General features: G+C 34.8%; 1 protein-coding gene across 1 annotated transcript in view; it reads right to left on the bottom strand.

Annotated features, from left to right (window-relative positions):
* Positions 1-14,526: 14,526 nt before the first annotated feature.
* Positions 14,527-24,953, bottom strand: part of LOC135212598 (SLC2A4 regulator-like) — a 61,084-nt gene continuing 50,657 nt past the window's right edge. The window contains exons 2-5 of the mRNA XM_064246156.1: positions 22,357-22,457; positions 20,966-21,300; positions 20,543-20,619; positions 14,527-20,395 (exon numbers count right to left, since the gene is read on the bottom strand). Of these exons, the coding sequence (XP_064102226.1) occupies positions 20,225-20,395; positions 20,543-20,619; positions 20,966-21,300; positions 22,357-22,457 (684 nt within the window). The 3' untranslated portion in view covers positions 14,527-20,224. The remainder of the gene's footprint in view (positions 20,396-20,542; positions 20,620-20,965; positions 21,301-22,356; positions 22,458-24,953) is intronic.

Here is a 24,953-nt window from a genome sequence, read left to right as displayed (position 1 = left end):
TGTTTCGCACGCTAGAACAGGGCTGCAAGGTACCAAGAGTTGCAACTTTGTATTGATCGCCAGAGCAGAGCTACAGAATAATTGCCATTGTTGTTTCATCTTGGACCATTTTATGGAAGAGCTATCATTGCTGCAGTCAAGAATAATGAGTACTAGTTAGGAAAAGCTTCATGGAAAGTTTACTTTTTATAATTTAGGCATTACACCTCACGATCTGCCTTTAATGTGTTAAAACCAAACCTACAAGTTTCAAAAACTAATTTTTTGGTCAGCTTTTAGGACAATCTAAATGTTGGACTTAAATCTTATTCTTGGCAGATTGGTAACCCTTTATATCCAGAATTTTCAAGGGAATGCAAACGTCTATTCTCGTGAGTATTATTAGGCAAAAAATACTCCGTAACTGACGGCTTCTGCGCCTAAAAAACTATATTTTCTTGGTATAAAAAAATTCTACAATCTGACATACTTTGCAGCCAAAGATCTCATTCGAGCTGACCCTTTCTATACAAAAATGGCACTGTAGATGAAGCATTATTAAACAAGGGGTAAAAATAAAAAGCTTTTAAGGAAAGTCTCCACTTTCTGGACAGAATAAACTCCGATTCCCAAACTGACAAACTTGGCAGGCCTATCAACACCAGTTTCTGGGCAAAATCAACTGACTCCCAAAATGACAAACTTGGTAGGTCTATCAACACCAGTTTCTGGGTAGAATCAACTCTGGCTCCTGAAATGGCAATCTTTGCAGGCTTATAAACTCCACTTGAAGGCCTATAAAACAAAACTCCTCCCGCACAACAAACTTTTTAGGCCAATAAATGAAAACTTTAACAGCAAAAATACTTGCTAAGAAGACTTCCTTTAGCAAGGATGAAAAGTAAGTTGACACATAGAAAACTTGCAGACCAACAGATTTTCGTGGCTAAAAAAAAAAAAAAATCACAAATCTGATATTTTCCAGTAAAAAACCTCATCCAAACTAACACTTATACTGAACTGATAACATTTTCCAGGCAAAAAAAAAAAAAAAAAAAAAAAAAAAACTTTCAAGAACCAACACAATAGACAGAAATCACCTACAATTAACATTTTCCAGGGTAAAACCTCCCCAATAAATATTTGAGGGAAAACCTCTCAAAAACAGACATTCTTTGCAGGCCAAAATCTGACCCACTTTTTGTAGCAAAACTTCTTAAGCATAAAATTCACAATTACGATTAGACTTACTAAGCACGCTAGTACAAGTGTATTTGAGAACAACTCTCATACTAACAGATTTCCCAATCTCCCAAACGAGAATGTATGCTTCTTGGCACATTAAGCAGCAAACTAACTAGCTTACTAGAAAAGAACTCAGACAAAATAACAGACCTTAAAGCCCAGACAAACTCCTTAACAAACTTTCTTGCCATAAGGAGTCACAAACTACTACATTTTCTACCCATAAAAACCCAAGTTAAGACTTTCTGTATACAAAAATACAGACTAGCAAGACTTCTAAGAGGAAAAAAATAATAGTAACTAACAGACTACCAATAAGAATCACAAAGGAACAGAAAATCTAAAAGACCTTTTGGGAGGCAAAAACCCACAAACCAGACATCTTGAAAGCCATAACAGCCTACATGAAAGAAGAAAACAACAGAAATTTAAAACCGAAATATGTCACAGCTAACAGAATTTCTTTAGAGAGAATATCACAAACTTCTCTGTATACAATCTAAACCTAAAGGTATTACAAACCAATAGACCACCTGAATGCAAAAAATATCAAAAGCAAACTTTCTGAAAGTAGGTTATCATGAAGAATCAGACTTTCTCGGGATAATTTTCGGACTGACTTTCTTGAAAGTGAAAATATAACACACTAAAACTTCCTACAGGCAAAATTGTCACAACAGACTTCAAACCAAGAAATGTGAAAGTGCCACAGACTAACAGACCCCATAAAAATAAAAAAATGCTCAAGTACCCCAGAATAACACTTTCTAGAAATCAAGAAAAATTAAAGTACGTACCACAAAACACTTTCTAATAGCCAAGAAAGGGGAAAAGTACCACAGACTAACAGGCTCTGAACCAAAATCTACCAGGAACAAAGACTTCCTCAATCCTAATCAATCTTGAACCAGTATAATTTTTCCTGAATCCTGGACCTGTTCCAAACACCATCACCATCAAACATATCCTGTGCTTTAATCTTTGTATCCTGTATTAAGACAATGCTAATAATGGTGAATCCTGATTCTGTCTTCGTGGAACAAAATACATAGTCCTAGATTGTTACAGGCTATCACAAACAGTATCTAAATGTCCAATACCACTGCCCCCCTGGACTAATCCTGTCAATACTCTCTTGTCATAAACCAATTTATAAGAACAACCTAACACTTTAAGAATCTTTTTTTTTTATTTTTATTTTTAAATCTGCAACTGAAAACCCAAATGGACAGAGTCAACAGACTTACATAAGCCCAAGAGAGAGAGAGAGAGAGAGAGAGAGAGAGAGAGAGAGAGAGAGAGAGAGAGAGAGAGAGAGAGAGAGAGAGGCTTCTTCAAACCTTAAAATTTGTTGCAGAAAGATGCATAAATTCAAGCAAAAGAGTTATGCATTTTCTAACATTATTTCCAATTGCCTGCCTTTCATGATTTTCAACAGAGAGAGAGAGAATAAAACCGTTACACCTGATTCAGGAGACGTCAGCAGACAGCAAGAATGAATTTTGCTTCTGTCTAAAACATTTGGAGATGAGAAGATTCCACTACTGCACTAGGCTGACAATTCTACGTTTTTTATATGTGTATGTAGAAAACTAGACATTATCAAGGTTTCCTGTAAACCAAAGTTTACCAATCATAAACTATGAGAAGCTTCGGTCCTTCAATTATTCCAAAACTTAACTTTCGTGGAATAACACTGAAACAGAACCATGAGTAAGGACTCAAACCAGAAACCAACATCATAAAAAATGACTTATTTAATCCTAAACTACAAATCAGCATACCTCCTGCATTACATTTTGGAGCAATGTAAAAAGCTACACCGGTCATACATCTAAATATCCACAGCACCAAAATAAAATCTCGTATAACTATTCTCTATGCAACAAAATGGCCCAGACAGGGCTTTACCACCTTTACTTAAGGTTCTCACATCTGGGACATGCATCTCCAATTCTACGAGCTAACACAAAGCTCAGTCAACTTATACAACACTTTTTCTGTATAAAAACATTTGAGGAAATCTGTCAGCACCTGAAGCCCCCAAACCATTACAATTCAAAAATATGTATTAAAATGTGCTACTTTTTCTGTAAGAATTGCCTAGTTTCTCCATAGCATAATTCATCTGAACCTTATTACCAAACTATTCATGGGATCACTTTCTATATAAATCAAGCTTCACATCAGCAATGTAACCTAAATATAGTTTCCTAATCTAAATCAAGGACAGGGAAAACCTTTTGTTTTTAATCTATTATTCCTCACAGCCTCAGGATCTCAGCATGACTTAATGGAAAGGTATTTGGTGAAAGTACTAGGCCTAAAGTAACCTTTCTAGTACATCAAAACACACATTATTACACACTAACCTTTTCGCAAAGGCTTCAATAAACAGTCCTCTAAGATTAATACTCACAAACATCCGACACTTTATCTAATTAACTGACGATGTTATGAAATTTGTTAATGTTTCTCACACAGGCTTTCAAACATGGCCATCGTGGTATTTAATCGTTCTTTATTTCAAATACACGAATGAAATGCCAAGGCTAAGACGAGAAGGCGTTTGAGCCCCAAGCTGGTACCACCTTTCAGAACGACGCCATATGTCTGACATAGATAATCAAAAGTTTTGTCATAAACGTGACAAACAGGATGAGTTTTAACTTTCAAAATGTTCTTCAAGACTTACTTTAAGGCTTTTAGCATAACTTTGAACTTTATGTCTTGAGCAGACTTAATTTATATAAGATAACTTTTAACTTTGTATCTTGGAACTGTATATCTTCTAGAATTATTTTTGATCTTTCAAGACGATTTTAAACTTTATCATTTTAAATACTTTATAGTACACGATTTTAGACATGTGGAGGACATAAATGACACTGAACACACTTAAAAATAACCTTGTAGGAAAACTATTATGTAAAGTAATAAAAACTAGCAGTGACACAATAAAATTCAAAATCATGGTAAATAATGCTTAGAAAATTGGAATTTTCTTCCTATCACAATAGCAAATGTACATAAATTAGGTCAGGATATGTTATTTGAAATAACAGAACCCAATGATGACAAAAATATACATATTGCACAGTCTTTTACGAGACTTAACACAACACAAATTCTGTACGAAGATGCGAGAGTAAATCTTACAAGAAATCTTAGAGAAAACAGAAGACAGATTGACAATGTCGTATACAAATCATAGATTTTCTTAACAAATTATTCATAGCTTTGTCAATTAATATTTAGAAGTAAAACATTTTCAGCTCTCAAAGTAAAGGATTCTGTCTGGTACTAAGTCAAGACCAAAATGGCTAATACAATCGAGATATATATATATATAATATATATATATATATATAGATATATAATATATATATATATAGATATATATATAGTAATATATATTAATACTTCTAGGGCACCAATTTTTTTCACGGATACAACATTCATACCCAGATGACATGATCCAGCAAGTTGTCAAAAAGAGATTAGAGGCTTCCATAACCCGACCCCAAGGGACAACACACAAGACAAAGACAAAGAAATAGTGATATACCATCAGATACCATACAACAAACACCACGAAGATGAAAGGAAAGCCATCCTTGGTATACTGCGAAGAGGAACCACCCCCTAGCGCCATATAACAAAATAACAGCAAGAATTTACTGCAAACCAAACCTTACGGCCTCATTGGTAATGAAAAAATAGTACGGCCCCATCGACGGAGAAAGAGGTTGAATCTGATATAGTATACAAGTTTGTCTGTGTTGACGAGCAATGTCAGTCCCCCCAAAAATGCTATATCGGACACACAACCACTACACTCAAACGTCGCATGCATGCCCACAGAAACCAAGGAGCCATTCATCAGCACTTTGTGGATACCCACAATAAAAAAAACCATCCTTACTAGAACTTCTCACAAACACCAAAATAATACACAAGGAAGGCAACTACAATCGTTTATTGATATCAGAAGCAGTCAGTATCGCCATGCAACGCCCCAACCACCACACGCGGACAGGAGCGCACACTGACATTCAGTGAATTAAACATATATGTAATTAATATATATTTATGTATAATGTGTATATAATAACTTACTTTCAACTTTTTATATAATTTCTGTTGTTAACATATTTATTTATTTGTCTTATTTTATGTTTCACTATAGTCTTTTGTAAATACTTAAAACTAGGTATCTGGCAATTGTACTACCTTTCCGTCCTCATGACGTCACAAAACGCATGTAGGCTCATATTTGTATCTTTTACGGGCTGCTCTGTGAGCAAGAGCCCGTGCTGACACAAGGTCAGCTTAATCAAAACAACATATTTGTATCAGTACGCTTGATAACGTCAATACGTATAGGTTGACGAAACAGCTGTCGCGTGTAAAAATACTGGAGTAAATGGAAGAACCCCATTATGTGTCCATTAGTAACCTGAACAAAGAAGTAAAGAAAATAATTAGAAAATATGAAGCAATTTAAAAAAAGCTGGTTAACAGTGAAAAAGCCATTCTATTCAATGAATGATATACATATATTCAATATATTATATATATAATATATATATATATATATATATAATACATAATATAATATATTATATATAATATAATATACTATATATCTATATATAAAAAAAATATATATATATATATATATGTGTGTGTGTGTGTGTGTGTATATATTCATCTTCGTCATCATCTTTCATTATTTGTTCTCCTGTTTTCTATGAGGTGTAATTATACAAAACAAAACAACACTCATTTTCTAATATGATGATGTTAGAGAAACTTTTAAAGACTAGAAATCTCAACTAACACGGAAAACAGAATGCCAAATTTTACGTTTACACCCGCAGATGTCCTTACGAGTCATCCATAGGGTAACAGGACTTGCGAAATTTCTTGCGGGGAACCATTATACTTCAGGACGGAATTCTGGTGGTTTAAGGCTACAGATTCTCGCGCAATGTTTCACAAGACACTACAAATCAACCTAAACATTTGTCTAAGTACGAAACTATGGCCATGAAAGTGAACGTAAGCCTAGGCTTGTCTTGGTGGTATAACCCGGCCACGTCCACCTTAGACTTAACTGTATTTAACATCATTCTCTGACATTTGGGGGTCTAACATCTCTTCCCTAATGGCATATAAAATCGACAAACATTTTACAAAGCACGAGGGAATTATATACAAGACTTCCTCCCATCTGGACAATCAGATGTCAGCTTAGGAACCTTAATTCTTAAGCCATTTGGGTCGACTTCAAAGCTGGCAACCGGCTGGTTTCATTACCTCGAGCTGAGGGAGCTCTCTCTCTCTCTCTCTCCCTCCTTCGGGGCACTGCAATGCAGGCTCAGAGAAATTTTTATTTTTAATATTTCCAGTTTTGTGTACATACAGTGTATATATACCTACTATACATATATATATAAGGAATCTCTGTACTTCAGCTTACGTCTATTAATAACCAAAAATTCACAATTCTCTTCAAACCGTTGACGTTTGCAGCTTAATATTTAATCTTTACAGACAACTGCTCCAGCTCTCACTTCGTACAAGTGCTAAAGAAAGGCTTCCTTTCTCTACTGTTAAGATAAATATGAACCGACTAACTTAATCGCAAAAAAAATGACAAAAAACAATAGAATTCACTTGAATTTAGGTACTAAAGCAAATATTACACTGTTTACGCACCCAAACACCTACTACTACCTATTTCATACCCTACTATCGTCATATCTGTGATTATGGAAAAGCGTAACACTAACAAACGTTTTAAGTGTGTTTAGAGTGAGTATTTAATGTGATCAAAGGAAGCTTTTATGTGTGAGAAAGTTAGGATTGAAGTATTTAATCCCTGTGTCTAGGAGTGATGGAAAAAGCACCTTGGAGTATGTAGTGTGAATAAGCCGGGAATTCAAGAAGTGTGAAATTAAGCTTTTAAAAAAACATGTGGAGAGAGAGAGAGAGAGAGAGAGAGAGAGAGAGAGAGAGAGAGAGAGAGAGAGACTCCTTTACAGCAAAGTATGTAGAAATTGGTCAACAAATTGTGCGTTTGTGTGTATGTGAGAGAGAGAGAGAGAGAGAGAGAGAGAGAGAGAGAGAGAGAGAGAGAGAGAGAGAAAATTCTAGTGTTTCTATGTAACAGCTTTAAAGGGAGACTGAACAGATTATATAAGTCTAGACAGACTGGAAAGTTGAGAGGAAGAAATAAGAACAATGTCCAAGCTACTTACATCAAATTACAACCATATCTGGTTCCTATATCCGGTTTCTATAACATAACATTGCAAAAAAATATTGCTACCCAGACTCTTGCAAAAGTTGGCCAGTGGGTAAAATCTGCATAGCTATGGGTCTCCAAATTTAGCTTACCAAACCTACATCACAATGGCAGCACTGGACAGATTTATAATTTCCTTAACTCTTCTGGTACTCCTACAGTATTTTCGGCAGTTTTCAAGCTTATTTCGTTTCATTAGGACCTAAAAAAAGGCAATGGGTACTTTCTTTCTAGCTAAATGAAACCTTATATAGTACTTGGTGAGAACTGAGCAGAAAGCTGAAATACCAAGTTTCTGTATAATCAATTTACAATTTGGTATGACAATAATTTTCCCATTATTCAAAATATAAAGTTAAATTTCTAACAATAACAGTTACATTTTCAACTATAACAGTAAAATTTTTAACAATAACAAAATTTTTAACTATGCAATAATTCGACACTAAAAAAGCCACTATACCGTAACTTAAAATTCTCCATATATCAAGACACTGTTGCACTAGCTTTGGAATTGACTAAATAACTGAATTTCTCAAATAACTGACGTTAAGAGTCACAAACAACTTAGGACATACCCTCTTGCAATGAAACTACGGGCAATTTCAGAATTGATTTGGGTCCTAATTTTATACAGAAATCTTCTCTTAATATTTAATTTTTGATAACCATTCTATAGGCCAAGTCTACGTGTAACAAAACTCAATGGTTATTAGATTGCTTCCCTTTCAGATCCTAGCATTTTGTTGTTCAGCACCCTCTTTAACCTAACTACCCCAATTTACAGCGTTCATGGACAATCAGTCCCTCTGTGAGAACCTTGCAAGCAAAGAGATAGGTGTGATTTGCTTGCATCGCAACCCAGTATTCAATTAAGGAGCAACTCTCCCAACAGCTATGTGTCTACTAAGGAAGGAACTGACCTTGTGTGTCAAATGTCTCAAACATACTCAAGTGTGTCCTAGAAAAAAAACAAATGACTAGTTCTCAAGGAGATTTTAATCTTCCAAGAAAGTCTACCTTTCTCTACCTATCAACATAACATTAAGTCGAATAAACTGTTCACATAACTGAGAATGTTTATTCATCCATATGCCAAATATAGCCTTGTCAAACTACTCTCCTTCAAAGATACCTACGAACTCACTCATTCATATACCTAAGACACCATTGTTAAAAATACCTAATCTCAGTTAAGGTAACGCTTAGAATTTGAGAGTACTTACAGACTCATTGGCCTAAGATATTTTCAGAAAAACCAAATTATCCTTAAGTCATGCGTTCAGTATGACTTAATGATTTACTTAATAACCATAAAAAGTATTGCAAATGGCCCTTAAAGTAACTGAAATTTATAGTTCACTTGTTAAATAATTTATGTATGATACATTTTGACAACAACGCAAGAGTGAGGGAAAGTAACACTTTTAATTTGGAATGAGTGTCTTGAAATATGCAGAGATGCCATGATGGTAATGCTCTTGATAAGGTACTCTTCAGTACTTGCATAATTAACCTTTAAGTGGTACCTGTTTCATGTTAAGCAAGCAGCATTATTGTCATGGCAAGCTTTGTACAAAATTCACAGAGTTTTGTTTAATCGCTTGAAAATAATGAAAAGTTCTTCATACTTTTTTTGAGTAAAACTAATAAACTGAAATACCTCCGGTCTTAACGGTACAATCATGTCAATACTTCAGGATTTCTCTCTCTTGTATCAAACAGAGCTTTTCAGTCACCTAAGTTTCAAAGTATAAGAACCCACTTTCACATAACAATAACACAAGACCCCCGAGCTAGGTATTCCCAAGTTTCTAAAGAAAGTCTGATATAAATCAGTAAAGAAATAATCGGTGGGCAAAACTTTCAAAATGTATACGAGGAACTTAATTCGAAGTCCCTACTGTTATGGAAGTTAGTTTAGCAATATCCATAATAAACTTTTTAATGTGGAAAAATATCAGGAATAATTAGCCGTGAATATCCTCTATTCTTATCTCACGTGACCTTCGTACATAGGAAAGTGCAAATCACACCTAGACGAATATGTATTCTGTGAAACAGTCTAGTACTTGACTGTAATATGAAACTGGTTAAGTTGAAGGAAAGATATTCTTTAACATATGTGACTTCTCGATATAAAATAGCTGTTATTTCACAAACAAGTTTAAAATTATGAAGTCTGAAACATCCGTAACTAGATAGATGATGGGAAAAACTATGCAACCTGAAATGAATTACTACGCTCCTTGGCAGCTGAGAAATTCAAGTGAAAACTTTGTTAAAACATTAACTATTAAACTAATGAAATATTTGAATGAGATATTTAGTTAATAAAAACAAAGGCCATGATTTCTTGGAGTTAGAGAAAAAGCGGTAACAAAGCTATGCATGGTTTGATTAGAACCTACTGCGGAATTTCCATTTCAAAAATAGATACTGTCGCTACACTGACTGAGAGTAAATGTCGATGCAATTGCTACAAAATCGCAATCGTTGTCCACAACCCATTTTTTCAAGACGAGAGAGAGATTGTTTGTAAACTATATGCTATCACTAAGTATAACTTATAAGTGGTTTTATGATCAGCATATGTTCTCTTCCAATTATGTTGAAAGGTAATAGTTTCTGAGACTGGGTTTATGAATAAGGGTGGGGGATGGTTTCTTTTCCAACAAGCTATTTATCCATTAAAGTGGGCCCGAGACTACGACCTTTCTTAACTTTTGCCCGAGAGAAAAGGTTTACCTTAAAATGTTTTATAAACCTCAAGAAACCTTTATTTATAAGAATGAACTCGCAAGAGGAAATTCTTTGCCAACGAGGGGCAATAGTTGCGCTAAAAGGAAGAGGCTGTCAAACGGTGCAGTTTCAATACAAGGGAACTTGGCATTACAATGACAATAGTCAGACGCTGGTGGAGGCGGTGGGCCTAGGAAGAAATCTGAAGATGATAGGCAAATTATTGACTGCAATTAAGTCTCCTTTTAAGAATGCAGTAGCCATTAGGGACGAGCTGTATTTAGAGGTCTATGCACATCACTGTGAGGAATCATCTTCATGCTGCAGATCTGTTTTATCGGATTGTTTCCTACTTGCATATATATATATATATAAATATATATATATATATATATATATCTATATATAATTATATATTGGTCCATACTAAAAACAGAAATGTTCCTTGTCAGGATTTTCGAGATATCCCTGACCTTTATTTTTTCTTACGCTTGGGCACCCAAGGAGCATTCTTCACAATTTAGAAGTCTGTCAATAAATTAATGACTTGAAACTTTTAGTAAACAGGTTTCAGCGTGGTAAACAACTGCATGATTGATAATAGGCAGCAATATTGTATTAACATCATGCAGTCCTGCTAAAGCTAAAGAAATGACAAAAACTAATTAAACTACCGGCTGTAAAAGACGAACAATATTCAGTATCAAATTGGAAGCAACATTAACGATACTACAGCAGATGTAGCTTACTACATACATTAAAACCATAAAAATCTGTTGGTCTGTTGACTGTTTGTATGGTGTTTTTACGTTGCATGGAACCAGTGGTTATTCAGCAACGGGACCAACGGCTTAACGTGACTTCCGAACCACGTCGAGAGTGAACTTCTATCACCAGAAATACACATCTCTAACTCCTCAATGGAATGGCCGAGAATCGAACTCGCGGCCACCGAGGTGGCAGGCCAACACCATACCGACCATGCCACTGAGGCACTTGTTGGTCTGTTGAAGATCTCTATTAAGCCTAATGGTAAAAAGAGCTTCCCGAGGAGCACTAAAGAGCAATAATGGTCAAGTTGGCTCCAAATAGGTGCCACTTATGGGAAAAAAATTAGGTTTCTATAGAACGGCGTCAAGTACGAGTACATAGCTGGTTACTGAAGGCAATGGTGACGAAAATATTCTTTTCTGCGAGGTTTTTAAACATGGCATCATCAGATAGGATCAAAAGAACACTTTTTACAGTTTGCCAACTGCAGCACATACAGGACAGAAGTTTCTGGACAATATCAATCTAGTTTTAAATATATGGTATAAGTAAAACATTCAATATACAGTACTGCTCACTGTCTGCATATGAGCAAATAAATACAATTATATTTGAGTGCATGTTCATGTTGATAATATACTCATGTCTTTATGCAAATATGTATGTATATGCTGTGCATGTAAATTAATGTGAATCATGGAGTACCTATACATGTCCTATTAAGACTGATGAAGGGTTAAACCAGATCCAGTGATCATTTTGCAAGTCTTCTTAGTGATTTGAAGAATTTTACGATCAACATCAACATAAAAAAAATTCTGTCCAGACATGATGCGAGGTGCTGCATACAAAGGGAAATCTAAATCTTGACATAGGGGTTGGTAGCTAAAATAGTTAGTTTCCTGCAAAAGGTTATTACATAATCTCATTTAAACCACAAAGAAATCAAGAAATTATTTCTTGAACAATCTGAAAACATTAAGATAAAATTAATAAAAATTACCATGAGGGGAAAAGCTGACAATGCATGGGATCTGAATACTAGGCCAAGTTTCAACAAGTTTATCTTTTAGGCCTTACCCTCCCTCTTTGAGGTAAACAGATCTAGAGAGAGGTTTTATGGAAAGTCAGACCACAAAAGTACCTGTGAGATCAGAATAATTCAATGGAGGTACAGTTTATTTCTGGTGACAATGCACTGGCATTAAAACATTACCATTCACGCAGTAAGTCTCCCTATCAAGCTGAATGTTAAAATCTGATATACTATACCAGTAATTAAAAGAATTTTCAAATCAAGTTTATATCAATTAGCAGAAAAGGAAGGCATTTTATTCTAAATATTAACTAGGTTTAGACTAAAATAGAGCACATTATACTTGAAGAAAAATCCACATCTCACGCACTCCTAGATATTTTACCCAGGTGAATGTAATAATGTAATAAGAGCAACTTCAGAAACAAGAAAAAGTATGTGGATTCTATAGACATGAAAGGAAGTCACTACCAAAATGATTCAGTTGTCAAGTGTCAAAATTTGTATTTGAAGATACCTTCATTTAAGCACTATGCTAATAGACATATCTACTTAAAAACTGAAAACTATAAACACTGGATGTGGAACAACCCAACTTACCATTTACATATAGATATATACATCAATTTTACATATACGTGAAGAGTTTACACTGTCTGGCAAATTATCAAAACTATATAGTGTGACATATAAAATTATTGTGTGTTACCGCATGTGCCTAGATATGAATGTGTGTCTCGGCAGATGTAAATGCTTATTTTGTGTTTTTGGTTCTGTATATTCATTCTGTGCATGTGTGTACAGGATATCTTGCGTGTACGTATACTTATGTTTTGTACTGTTTATGATGCAGCACATTTATTCAATGTACATCTGTGCACAGTACATCTTGTATAAAAAGAAATTTGATTTATGCATGAATGTAAGAATATTCGTGTGTAGGTCTATGCTGTATACTTGTTTGATAAACATAAACTAAGATTATGCAAGATGCTTGACGATCACTGTATCAACTAGTTCTAATCGGTAAAACATGGTGATTACTGGGAACAAAGAATGAACACCATAACATTTCTACTTCGTAATAATCAAAAGGGATTAGCTTCTAGAGTATATGCTAATAGAGAGTACGACAATAGTGATAGCAATAATGGTAGTTATAATATTTGTACAGTTGTCAACTCATCCAGGCAGCATAACTTCAGCTCTTCTTCTTGGGGGTCATTATAATTGTGATATTTACGGTTTTTTACTTAATTTTACGGCAATCCCCAAGAGCCCAGACGACGCACTACCTAACGTGGATACACACCGGGTTAACAAAAATTTCCCAACGAACTTGTACTATAAATACGCCGAAATGGTGGTTACATACCGGGTTACAACCTGGAGAGGTCACCCTATTAAAGATTACGTGACTTCTTTTTCCTGCGACTTATTTAACGGTTGTACTTTTTTTCTTTTTCCTGTGACTTATTTACCGGTGACTTTTTTTGAGCGATGTATTTGTAAGCTCAAAATAAAATTTAGCAGTACTCAATAGCTATCTCAGAAGGGTGTAGCCTACAAGTCTAAAAAAACTAAAATCACAAACGATATTCACACTTTCAATAAGTTAATCGCTTCACTACAGGTTGAAAATGAATTTACAAAGAGCTTAGCCTCATCAATCTTTGTGTACAATTCACTTTCGCCGACTTTGTACACATCAAAACCTGAGCTTACCCTCAAATTTTAAGCCGCCAACAGCAAAGATCTCGGAATTCTCGTCGTCTTCCTCCACCATGAATGCTCCTTCACCTCTGACCTCCACAACAACCCTCCCCACACGACGTGGTAGGTATGAACATCAGTATCTTACCTCCGGGAAACAATCCATCACCAAATGCGTGTAGAAATCACTATTACTCAGATTAGGTAACCGAAGTAAGATAATGATCACCTGACCAGCCAAATATGGTAGTGGTGTAGTAGTAGTAGTACTACTATGGTACTAAGATATATAAGTTTCTATATTGTGTTTGGTACTATCTATCTTACCAGAGCTTCTTCCACTTCCTTGTCATTTCTGTGTCACGTATGTTTACAAATGCCTGTCCAAGGATCGTGGAGACAAAAGTCCATGCACATACAAATTCAAGGGTTAACTTGACTAAATATGAATATTTTCTTGAAATCATCGTAGAATACAAAAATTGTTGAAAAAGGTGATATTTGCATAAGTATTTTTTGTACAATACCTACCACCTATTAACTGCCGTGCTACCAAGTTTCAGGGAATATTTGCACCGTGCACTGAGGAATCCTGCTATGGAAAGGTGTCTGGTTGTACAGCACCTACGCAAAATACAAATTACTTTTAAAAATCTGTTATATTTCATCAGGCTTGTTAACATAAAGGGACATAAAAATCAAAAGGTTGTTATTAAATAAAAGTACATTTTCTTCATGCACAATTTATTAAGATAAACCATACTGACAGACAATTACAACAGAGTCTGAAGAGCAACATAATATATTACCAATATAAAACTTGTATTTAAAATCAAATATATTGATCTCACACTGGTTTCTACATCTGTACAAACTTTTGAGCATGTTCAGAAGTCATTTTCTCTGGATCATCGACTAATAGATGTCAGTGATTTTTTCTTTTTGTATTCAGTCTTACCAATTTTATGCTAATCAAACTATATGAAACTGTCAAATTCAGAACATATCTCATCCGTACTTTATTACCTAAGTAAGTACAGCATAGAAGTTAGTTACCATATCCAATGTAATTGCTGCTCATGCTCAAATTGTTAATCTACTTACGGTATTTAAAAAGTTAAAACATCGTCCCAGATCATTCCCGCATGTGAATCTTGTAGCACGAAGCCACATTAACTTAAAAAAAAAAAAAAAAAAAAAAAAAGGTCACCTTCATCTACGTAGTGCTTTTCCACTCATACAACTATAGGACATACTATAAAGTATATAGATATATATATTATATATATATAAAGGAAAATATATATTAACCCTATGGATATTAATTTTACATTTTTGTTAATTTTTTATCAATAAAACCAAACAACAATTTTAAATATTCTCAATTTCATAACAGTTTTCTTAATTTATGTATATATGCAATGTTTATGTATACACATATATACTGTAATCCATAGGGAATAACAGAAAATCAGTAGCAGTATATACAGCAGAAGAACAGCCAACACCTATAAGCACACAATATATACATCACATACACTTATAAGAGATGAAATCTGGATCATACATAAACTCTTTGTAAGCCTAAATTATAAAACACAATATGATGTGGCATATAGCAAAAGCTTTATATAATATAAACTAAGACATCATAAAATACTTTGTACTATGGCTTAAAATATCAAATGTACATTTCTTTGCAGTGAGGTCCTTGTTTTTAAAATCTTGGCAATTGCATCGAAAAAGTTATCCACTAATACAGACTGATGCTTTTTCAGTTCAGTGTTCATTTTCTATTGCATAGGCATTATGTGATGTGTAGTATTAAAAAAAAGTTTAATAAAATGAAAGACAGGTAGTCAGTGAAATACACATAGTGCCGCCCACTCCTTATAACCCGACCCTCCCTCCCACCCTCCCCACGTTGCCATCATGTGCATAAATGACGGATTCCTTAATGAAGACGAGGTAGATTTTCCACTACCTGAAAATTAGTAGATTACTAAATATCCAATTCTAAATGAAAAGAAAAAATAAATAAAATCCATAAACTTTACCATCTTATAAACTAGTAATGGCTTAAATCCATTTTATTTCTTAGACTAGGTTGGCAGACTTTTCACAAAACAGTTTGCCTGTGTCTTATTAATGTACTGTACAATATGGACATTTATCTATAATCTACTATACGAGAGATTTCTGTGAACTCACACATTTGTGCATCCCAAGGCCATTTTGTTGTCACATTTTGATACTGATGAATGTACAGCATTTAAGAGTCAAAAATTTATTTTGAGGGAAGTGAAGTCAAGAATAATTTCTTATAAATAAAATTGGAATATAGTTGTCATAGTTTAGATGGGATATAGTAGTTCTTTTTAGTTCCTCAAATAACGCTGGGATATACGTATCTCATACTTTGTATCACTCCTTTTTATTTCTGACTTATGGCAACATTAGCACCAGAAGTGACGAGAGCCTTTCTTCAGTTTTACCGGAATATATTAATATTCTATGTATTTTCATAATATGCTAGCTAATTCTAAGTATTTGGAGATCATTTGTTATAAAATCTATTTAAAGCACTCATTTGGTAGTGGACTTCATCTCCCTTGAATATGGATATTACTTTAGTACGCAATGAGAGACCATCTTTATATATTGCATTTTACTATGACAAAGCAAATTATGTACTGCTTACTAAAAATAAAAAATACATTTTACCCAGTATTTGGCATCCTAAACCATTATTATCTTTATAAAAAATAAATGTATATGAAAAACTAAGCAACTACAATGTATAATGCATTATACAGTTGGTACTTTCAACAGATAAACTGAGGTTTTCAGTGTCCCTGTCATGTACCTGGTTGTCCAACTACCTGAACAGAATGAGCATTTTCTTAGCCTCTTCATATAAAAGGTAAGTGTACTTCAAAAGACAAGTTACTGATATGCAACTTAATAAAATGGAATATAATACAACTGCATATGAAAAAATAAACATCACAACACGATGTTAATTTGTAATGCCTCACAAATTAATGGCAGTGGTGTTCAAAATAAGAGGACTGTCCAGACCACAGTTAAAGGTGGACGGATCATCAAAGATTCTTTCTCAGATGAGGTAACACAAGCACTATACTTCACTTAAATATTTACTGGGGTTTATTTTATTCTCAGTTATGTTAATGAAATAAAAGGAAACCTGAGGTACATTATGTTGGCAATGATTATATTAATAGAATATCAGAAGTTGGTCTAAAGAACCTAGCTGTGAAACATTTGACTTCAGATGATCAAAGTCCACTTTTAAATTTACATTTTTATCAGTTCAGCTAGTCTTTCAAAATTCTTGATGATTATTGGAGAACCTCCAGCCAACAGCACTCCTGTTGAATGCGGTAACAAGTACTATAAGAAAACTAGAATACAATTTCTAGACACAGTTACAGTACTATAATTTTTAATGAAATGAAACCCAAAAGTGATTTAGAAATATATGCATTTTTTTATAAAATAAGCTTATCCTATCCCAAGTCTATAAAGTTGATGGTAAATGTTGATCTTTGTTTTAATATTTTCATTCGATTTTCAAACCTTTTGCTATTTGTGAATTATCAGTGAAATCAATGTGCTAGCTTAAGGAAAAGAACAGATGGTACTCCCATAACAAAACTCAATGATTCTGGAAAATGCAAGTAGACAACACAATGCAGTGATTAAGTCATAACTTAATCCTTTTAGCATTACTTTTTGAGGGATTCATAATTTTGTTTTTGCTTAACATTTTCATTTTGTTCTGTTTTACATTCTCACTTAACTTGCACTCAAAAATTGGTTAAACATATGCAAAGTCAATTATGTTTTGACCTGCAAACAGAGGTAATGTCTTAGTAGTGCATGAATGATTAAGTAAAAATATTTAAGGTGGTTTAGTTTTGTAGATATGCAATATTTGTTCTACAAGACTGATTAAAGTATATATGTGCCTCATGTACTGCATTACAGAAGCATAATTAATGTTTATATTCTAAAAATGAAGATTTGTCTCTTCATCCAGGTTGAATTTGTATATTTACTTATTTACCCTACATGCTGAAAGTTCTGTTCATAGATTCATGGATATATTGCTTGTAAAACTTCAGTTAGCATTTACACAACATTACTTGATTTACATTTCTTAGGTTTGCGTTTTGAACTAAACATTCTGTTAGTTACATATACGTAAATTTGTTCTTGTATACCAGCATCCTGGAGGATGGATAAAAATCTAGGTTGCTCTTATGGCTGAAGATTTATGAAAAACTTAGTTCACTGACATTTTCAGGTAACTGTTTTGTTATGAAATGGTCTTGAAGTTTTCAACACGAAATAAAAATATATTTGAGTCAGTTCAAAGCATTCACAAAACATACAGTATTTTGCAGTTTTCTATTGGCATTGTAATCCAAATAGCAATACATCTGCCAGTCTACATTAGCTATCCAGGAGAATCGTTTGGTAATTTCAGTTAACATAACTGACTTTTATGTGAGTAAGCAATTATGCATTAACACCTATTAATCATGTGGTCAAGACTGTCTTCTAAACTTATGGTACAAGACAGTTGTTTCAGTATGAATATAGTGGTGCATCAAGTGAAAAAACTTCACAACATAAATATTCTGAAGGTCTACTAGGCCTAGATATTGTCTTTAATATCTCTCCCTTTAATCTTTATGAACAAATACTAAATAAACATACTTCAATATTTTGTCATATTATTTTCACCTCATTTTGCAATCTGTTACAGTTTTAACTATATTAAATATTGCTGACATGGTCCCAAACAAACCTTTGCGCAACCTCATCATAAGAGAAAAAAGGTAATTTACTTAAACGTGGACGTTTTATAAAAATTTACTACCATTTTTGCAAAATAGCTCTTCACAAGACTGATATGTTATGTTGCCATATGATACTGTATATATATGTGTCTTGCATAAATATTCTCAAACATTTCCCTGGATCAAAAAGGCTATAAATCTATTCAAAATGCAGGCATTGTAACTGTAATCATAATTTAGAACCAAGAGAAGCATTTTAATCTAGAGAGTGTTTTAAGTCCATCCTGCTATAAAACCTTTTGTTAGTAAAAAAATGAGCATTTTTTCTGTAGCATGATACACTGTTTTATTAAAAACAATGTAGGACTGCTCATTACATGTATTGTTATGAATAAATGTCTGTATATTTGAAGACTAACAGTAGGAGGAAAATTTCTAAATATCTTCCAGTATTTTAACATTCCTGCTTAAGTACAACATATTTATGACAAGTTTTATGGCAGAACAGTAGCTACAGAGAGAGAGAAAAAATAAACTTACACATCCGTTGTCAAGTATTTTGCCACCTAAAATATGAAAAAGTCCTCTACACTCTCTAGTCTATGAGAATAGTTAATTCATTCACAGTTGCACAGAGATGTGAGCATCGCAAGATTATCTTGATTTTTGTTTGTACATTTCAAGTGCTTGCATTTCATGCATGTCAGACATTTTACACCTGAAACTAAAATATTAAATTAAGATTAGAAGGACTTGGAAGCATAGGTGAGGCTTTCTGTAGCATCGAACGTGGAGTATTGCTTTATTCGTTGACATATAATTTTTCTTCATTTCCTCAAAATATAACAAGCTTTTCACCTATGTTTTGCCTCATCCAAGTTGACTAAACTAACATACACCAAAACTCCATTCTCTTATATTTACTGTACATTACAATACAAAGCTGAAACACAAGTCATGTCTTCCATAAGTGACTCAAAGTCAAAGATGTCATTCTGAATCCAAGTTTGCTATGCATTCTGAATACTGGAAGCCTTTATATGTCAGGTGAAAAAACACTCGATATTTCTTCTCTCTAAAAGGTTGAGGTATTTACTGTTCACCCAGAACAAGTTTCAGTTGCTGCATTCAAGTGGAACATATAAAACCTCCTGCACTGCATACTATTTCCAATAAACCAGAGACCCGAGAGAGATCTCATGGACGAAAACAGCACATGGCCAATCATAGCCAAGCAAAGTTCTTCGACCAGAAAATGCCAACTTCTATTTGTGGAGATATTTGGGCCTCTGTGACCATTGTCGATGCCCAAAAGAAATCACAGTCCAGCACAGCAGCATGTCATTTCCTCTTAGTGTTACGGTATCCCCTTAAATGTAACTACTATTTTGTAAATATAAAATACAATATCATTTATCTCAAAGGGTTTTTCCACACGTTTGCACAGATATTTAAGATTTTTCCCCAGTTTTGACTTAAAATATGTTAAATTAAGCCATAGAGCTTCCAATTACATGTACAATCATTACACTCAACTAATTTCTACATTACACAGCCAGGCATGTTCCTCAGTAGAGAGTCTTGTAAGGTATTCTATCACTCTCCAAACCGACTGCACGCCTTTTTCCACTTGCACTGGGTACACCAAAGGTCACGCTGCTCCATGCCATACACTTTCCGACACTTCCGGCTCTCTCCGTTCCTCTTTCCCCTACCAGGGGAAGCTTTTGGGGAGGAACTCACCCTCACTTTTCCTCGTCCAGAACTCTGCAATAATCAACGCTCATTAACTCAACCATTAACCATACTATACAGTCGTACATGGCTTAAATAAAGATAAAGAAAACAGTTTCATATCATATTTCATAGTATAAGATGTATCAGAATTTACAATACAATAAAAAAAGAACTTACTAAGTAGGCAGAACTACGTGGCCATGAGCTTGAGAGATTAGCAACCGGCCCTGACAAATGACGCTTGTACTGCGGATCTGAAAGTGAGGTTTTTGTTTTAAATTCATGTATATAAGGTACTACTTCAGACTGCTGTTGAACTACATAACATTCGTGTATAGAAAAATGACACAACACTAAATGATAATGATCTGGTTACATGTGTTACCCCATAAGACATTCTATTGTACACAAAAAACAACCTTTTTGGGCAGAGTTGATCAGTTTTTTTCACACTGTCGAATCAACCCAAATGCTGCATAAAGCAACTTTGTAGATGTGTCAGAGGAAAACACTACTGTAATAATGTGCAATGCAGGTTTGACTTACAGGAAAACCTGCAGATTACCAATTTCAAATAAAAAAATTATGAAATGGCCTTACCTTCATGTGGAGGTCTTGCCATATCCATGTGGCTAAGTGTCGGTGGGGATGACACATGAACGTATTTTGGATGGGACGGCTGAGCGGGTATGTTTGGGGCATCAGCAATCATGGGTGGCTGACTGGGCAAGGTGACAGGCGTAGGTGGCAATGTCAAAGCCATGGCAGCAGGTGCTGGCAGGGTCGGAGCGGGAACACTGTGGGTGACCAGTGGCTCACATGGATCAACCCAAGTGGCAACATTCACTTCGACCTCTGTCCAATAAAACTCTTCCTCGTGGTCGTCCTCGTCGTCACTGTCACTCTCACTGTGGTCGCTGTTGACTTCTTGGCGTCTGTAACATCATTTGCTGATTAGCCTTTGGAGTTTGTACCATTGGAAGCTAGAACATTTTGACAGAGTCCTTAAATAAAGCCTTCTTTCCCAAAATTCATGATATTTCAGTAAAAAAAAAAAAGCCTTCTGCCTTGTCAAAATTCATGATATTTCAGTTAAAAAAGCTTTCTTCGTTTTCAAAAAAACTTTCTTTTTTTAAATTTCATGATATTTCAGTAAAGGGACATAAAATTCAGGATCTTTCATTACATGGACATAATTATAAGCTACCTATCACACCCTTGACCGAAGTGGAAAATGCTAAAAGCATTTTTGAACCAGATTTGCAGGGTAATTTCATTCACAACATTATGTGTTGAGAGAGGAATCATCCAAATTCACTGTTATGCTGATGCTGACTATCTATCATGTATATATTTCAGATAAAAGGGACATAAAACTCATAGATTCTATATTAATTCCCTGGCACCTACTTATAAGCTGCCCCATATCACACCTATGCCCGCCGTGGCCCCTGCTACCCAGCCTTTTGCCCCAGATTTGGCGGGTCACTTCCTTCCCCCCCCTTCTGTGTTGCGCGCGGCACTCCTCCCCTACGTTATGCTGATGCTGACTATCTATCATGAAGCACAAGCTTTTCAACTTGTAACTTAGACAAGAGTCAATATGTACCTGGTGATGGTGTTTTTGGTTAATTTGGACCCATATAAAGTACAGATAGTGATGTGTTTTTCCCAAATGTGAAATATAGCACTCAACGTGTGAGGTTGAATTCTAGTAAATTCATACATCCACTACATGATTCACTTACGCTTGTAACGCTAATACCAAGTAACTGATGATACTGTACTTAGTTTTATATACCGCTGAAATTAAGGTGTGTGCGCTGGAACTGCGCATTTTTTAAACAGTCATCTTGAGTGGCAAAGACTAAACGGAAACTTTCATAAATTATTCTCGTCCTTATCATGCTCCAGTTAATCTAAGAAAAATAATTATGAGACAAGAACTTGGGACTGAAAAAAAAATACCATGCATGTATTTTAGCACTTACCCAAGATGTGTGGAGCGAATATGCCTTTCAATAGCATCGCAGGCTGAAGTCATCTCTTGGCAGCCCGTCCAAGTGCATTTGAACATAGTGCGAGTTGAACTCTGGAAAAGAGAAAAGGAAAGTTAGAACGAATGCATACCAATAACAAACGAAACACTTCCTTATTATAGCACTGGAGAGAATGCCAATAAATTTAATAGAACGAAAGATAAAATTAGACAAGTGATGTTGATGGTAAATAACGAGTTTGGTCTTATTCTAGTTCTAGAAAGAAACCAAGTCAAAACCATTTTTTTCAACTCAATGTTCAACAAGCTGGTGCCCTTATTTCCAATAAAAGAACCAAGTCAAACCTATTGCTTTTTTTGTTAACTCGATGTTCACAAGCTGGTGGGTGCCCTTATTATCAATATGGCCTGATATCGTATGTTTCGGTCTAATAAGAAATTTCAAAATCCTTCAAAATTCCATTTAAGCTGTAGAATAACGGCATCAACACAGCAATTTTATTGAGGACAAAGCTATTTGTGTTACGACACTCTAGTCACCAACTAATATCTTGAGCTACAAACCCTATTATTTTGAGAAAGAAAAAGTTAACCCAAACATAGGCCTAAGACTCGACCTAGATAACTGGGTCACTAGGCATCGCTGGACTTCAATAATCAATACGAAGACGAGGTAGGCTTGACCTTCTACGTAAGCGTTAGGCCTACTAGCTTCTCGTAACCCTGAGGTTCTACTGCGACATTCTCGGAGCAGATTCCTTCCCCGCCAATGTTGCAGAATTACTCTACATAAAATTGAAACACGCAATACCATCGTGAACGTATTCAGAAGACGTATAAAACAGCCAGTTTTATTTTGAAAATACAAGACGTATAGCTACAGCTACCAAAAAAAAAAAAAAAAAAAAAAAAAAAAAAGTTTCAGTTTGATTTTAGCCCACAGAATTGCCCAATAGGAATACACTGAACGACGCCTTCCGCGTCAAATTGTAATATCGTCCTAGGAAATCAAATGATCGATGGAGATTATCAAAATAAATCTAAAGCCACCACTGGCTTTGATATTAATGGAATGGTAACGGTGCCAACTGTACTGGTTCTGTAACAATATCAATAAATCGTCCTCAATTCTTTTTCTTGGGGTCTTGTTAGCGGAAAGCAACGAAATCAATGCTAAGAGAACTTAGCCTATTGAAATGATGTACTGTTGATTAGATTCCTGGTTGAGTAACATCGGTTAGCTGTGTCAAACCGTCCGCGTGTGAGTGTGCGCACGTGAGCGCTCGTCTACTGGTCTATTTGGCCAACAGCCAACAACCACCTTCCTTTAAGATGGTCTGGCACGCAAGACTTCGTTTTAACACCTATTGTTTAAATATTGATCACTATTGAAAGTTAAAACTGAAAACAAAGACACGATTGAGACGATGGCATACAGAATGACATTTGATATTCTCAATATATATTGTTAAAACAAAAGTAAACCTTCCCAACCACAAACGAAAGAGTTTCTTGACTCTGTTCACGGTTTCCTAAATGTGGACAACAAACGATTCAAAGGGTGCATATACTGAAACGTGGTGTCAAATTACCATAGGTTTTTATATGAGATCATATGCACTTTCAGCGGCAAATTCAGCCTTAACTGCACCGAATCGTGTTTCTAAACAAGAAATATAGAAAATTCAAGTGAAATATGACTTAATTTTTCAACCTGAACAAAGACAAATGAGTTGCCTTGTCTTATGTTTATTCGACTTAACACTAACGAGGTCTAGCAGAAATAATTACATGATACTAAACAATATTCACAAACTTGTAACCCGCAAACTATTATTTTCAAGCTTTACAATAAATAAACTTATGATACGCTTTTGCATGTAAACATCATTTACTGGCATACAAAACTGACTGATTAATAATAACACAGAACACGGCGTTCTACATCGGCCTATGCAGTGAAGTAGACAATAATTGCCCAAACATGAATGGCAAGTTTAGGATTAGAGTGATTGACCTGATTCTAAAGAAAGGCTTTTCTTTTATAGGTCGACAGTACTACCGGTTGAATCTCCTATCTACCCAAGGCCTAACGTACATATTAGGAACCTTATTTATTTATTTACGGCTTACTCTTTAACGTCCGAAATTTTAAGATAGACTGAAACAGCCAGAGCAGCCCAAATACTCAAACACGAAGAAATTTCACGAACGAAAAAGTGCTTGTGATTTGAACCAGTATATAATCCGATCTCCCGAAAGAACAGCCGATTACGGGTTAATGACTTCTATTTTCCACGTCTCCGTCAAAAACCTCAGGGGAAAATTGAAATACAATATTCCGGCGATTACTTTGTCTTTCTATTGCGTTTCAATTAAAAACTATACCATATTCATAAATTCATACTATAGTCCTTTATAAAAGATGACTACAAGTGTAGTTAGTGTTTGTATCTATAAACAACCAGGTCTTTCCAAGTTGGATGATTCAAAGCTGTAGAGTAATACATCAATGAATATTCACGTAAGTTGGTTACTATATATATGTAAGATTAAAACAAATTTTCGGATGTTCCATTACATCTCTGG

Source organism: Macrobrachium nipponense, chromosome 41 (genome assembly GCF_015104395.2).
Source record: "Macrobrachium nipponense isolate FS-2020 chromosome 41, ASM1510439v2, whole genome shotgun sequence".
In the NCBI taxonomy this organism is placed as follows: Eukaryota; Metazoa; Arthropoda; class Malacostraca; order Decapoda; family Palaemonidae; genus Macrobrachium; species Macrobrachium nipponense.
Note: the sequence above shows the minus strand (reverse complement) of the source record. Positions and strands in the feature narration are given on the sequence as shown.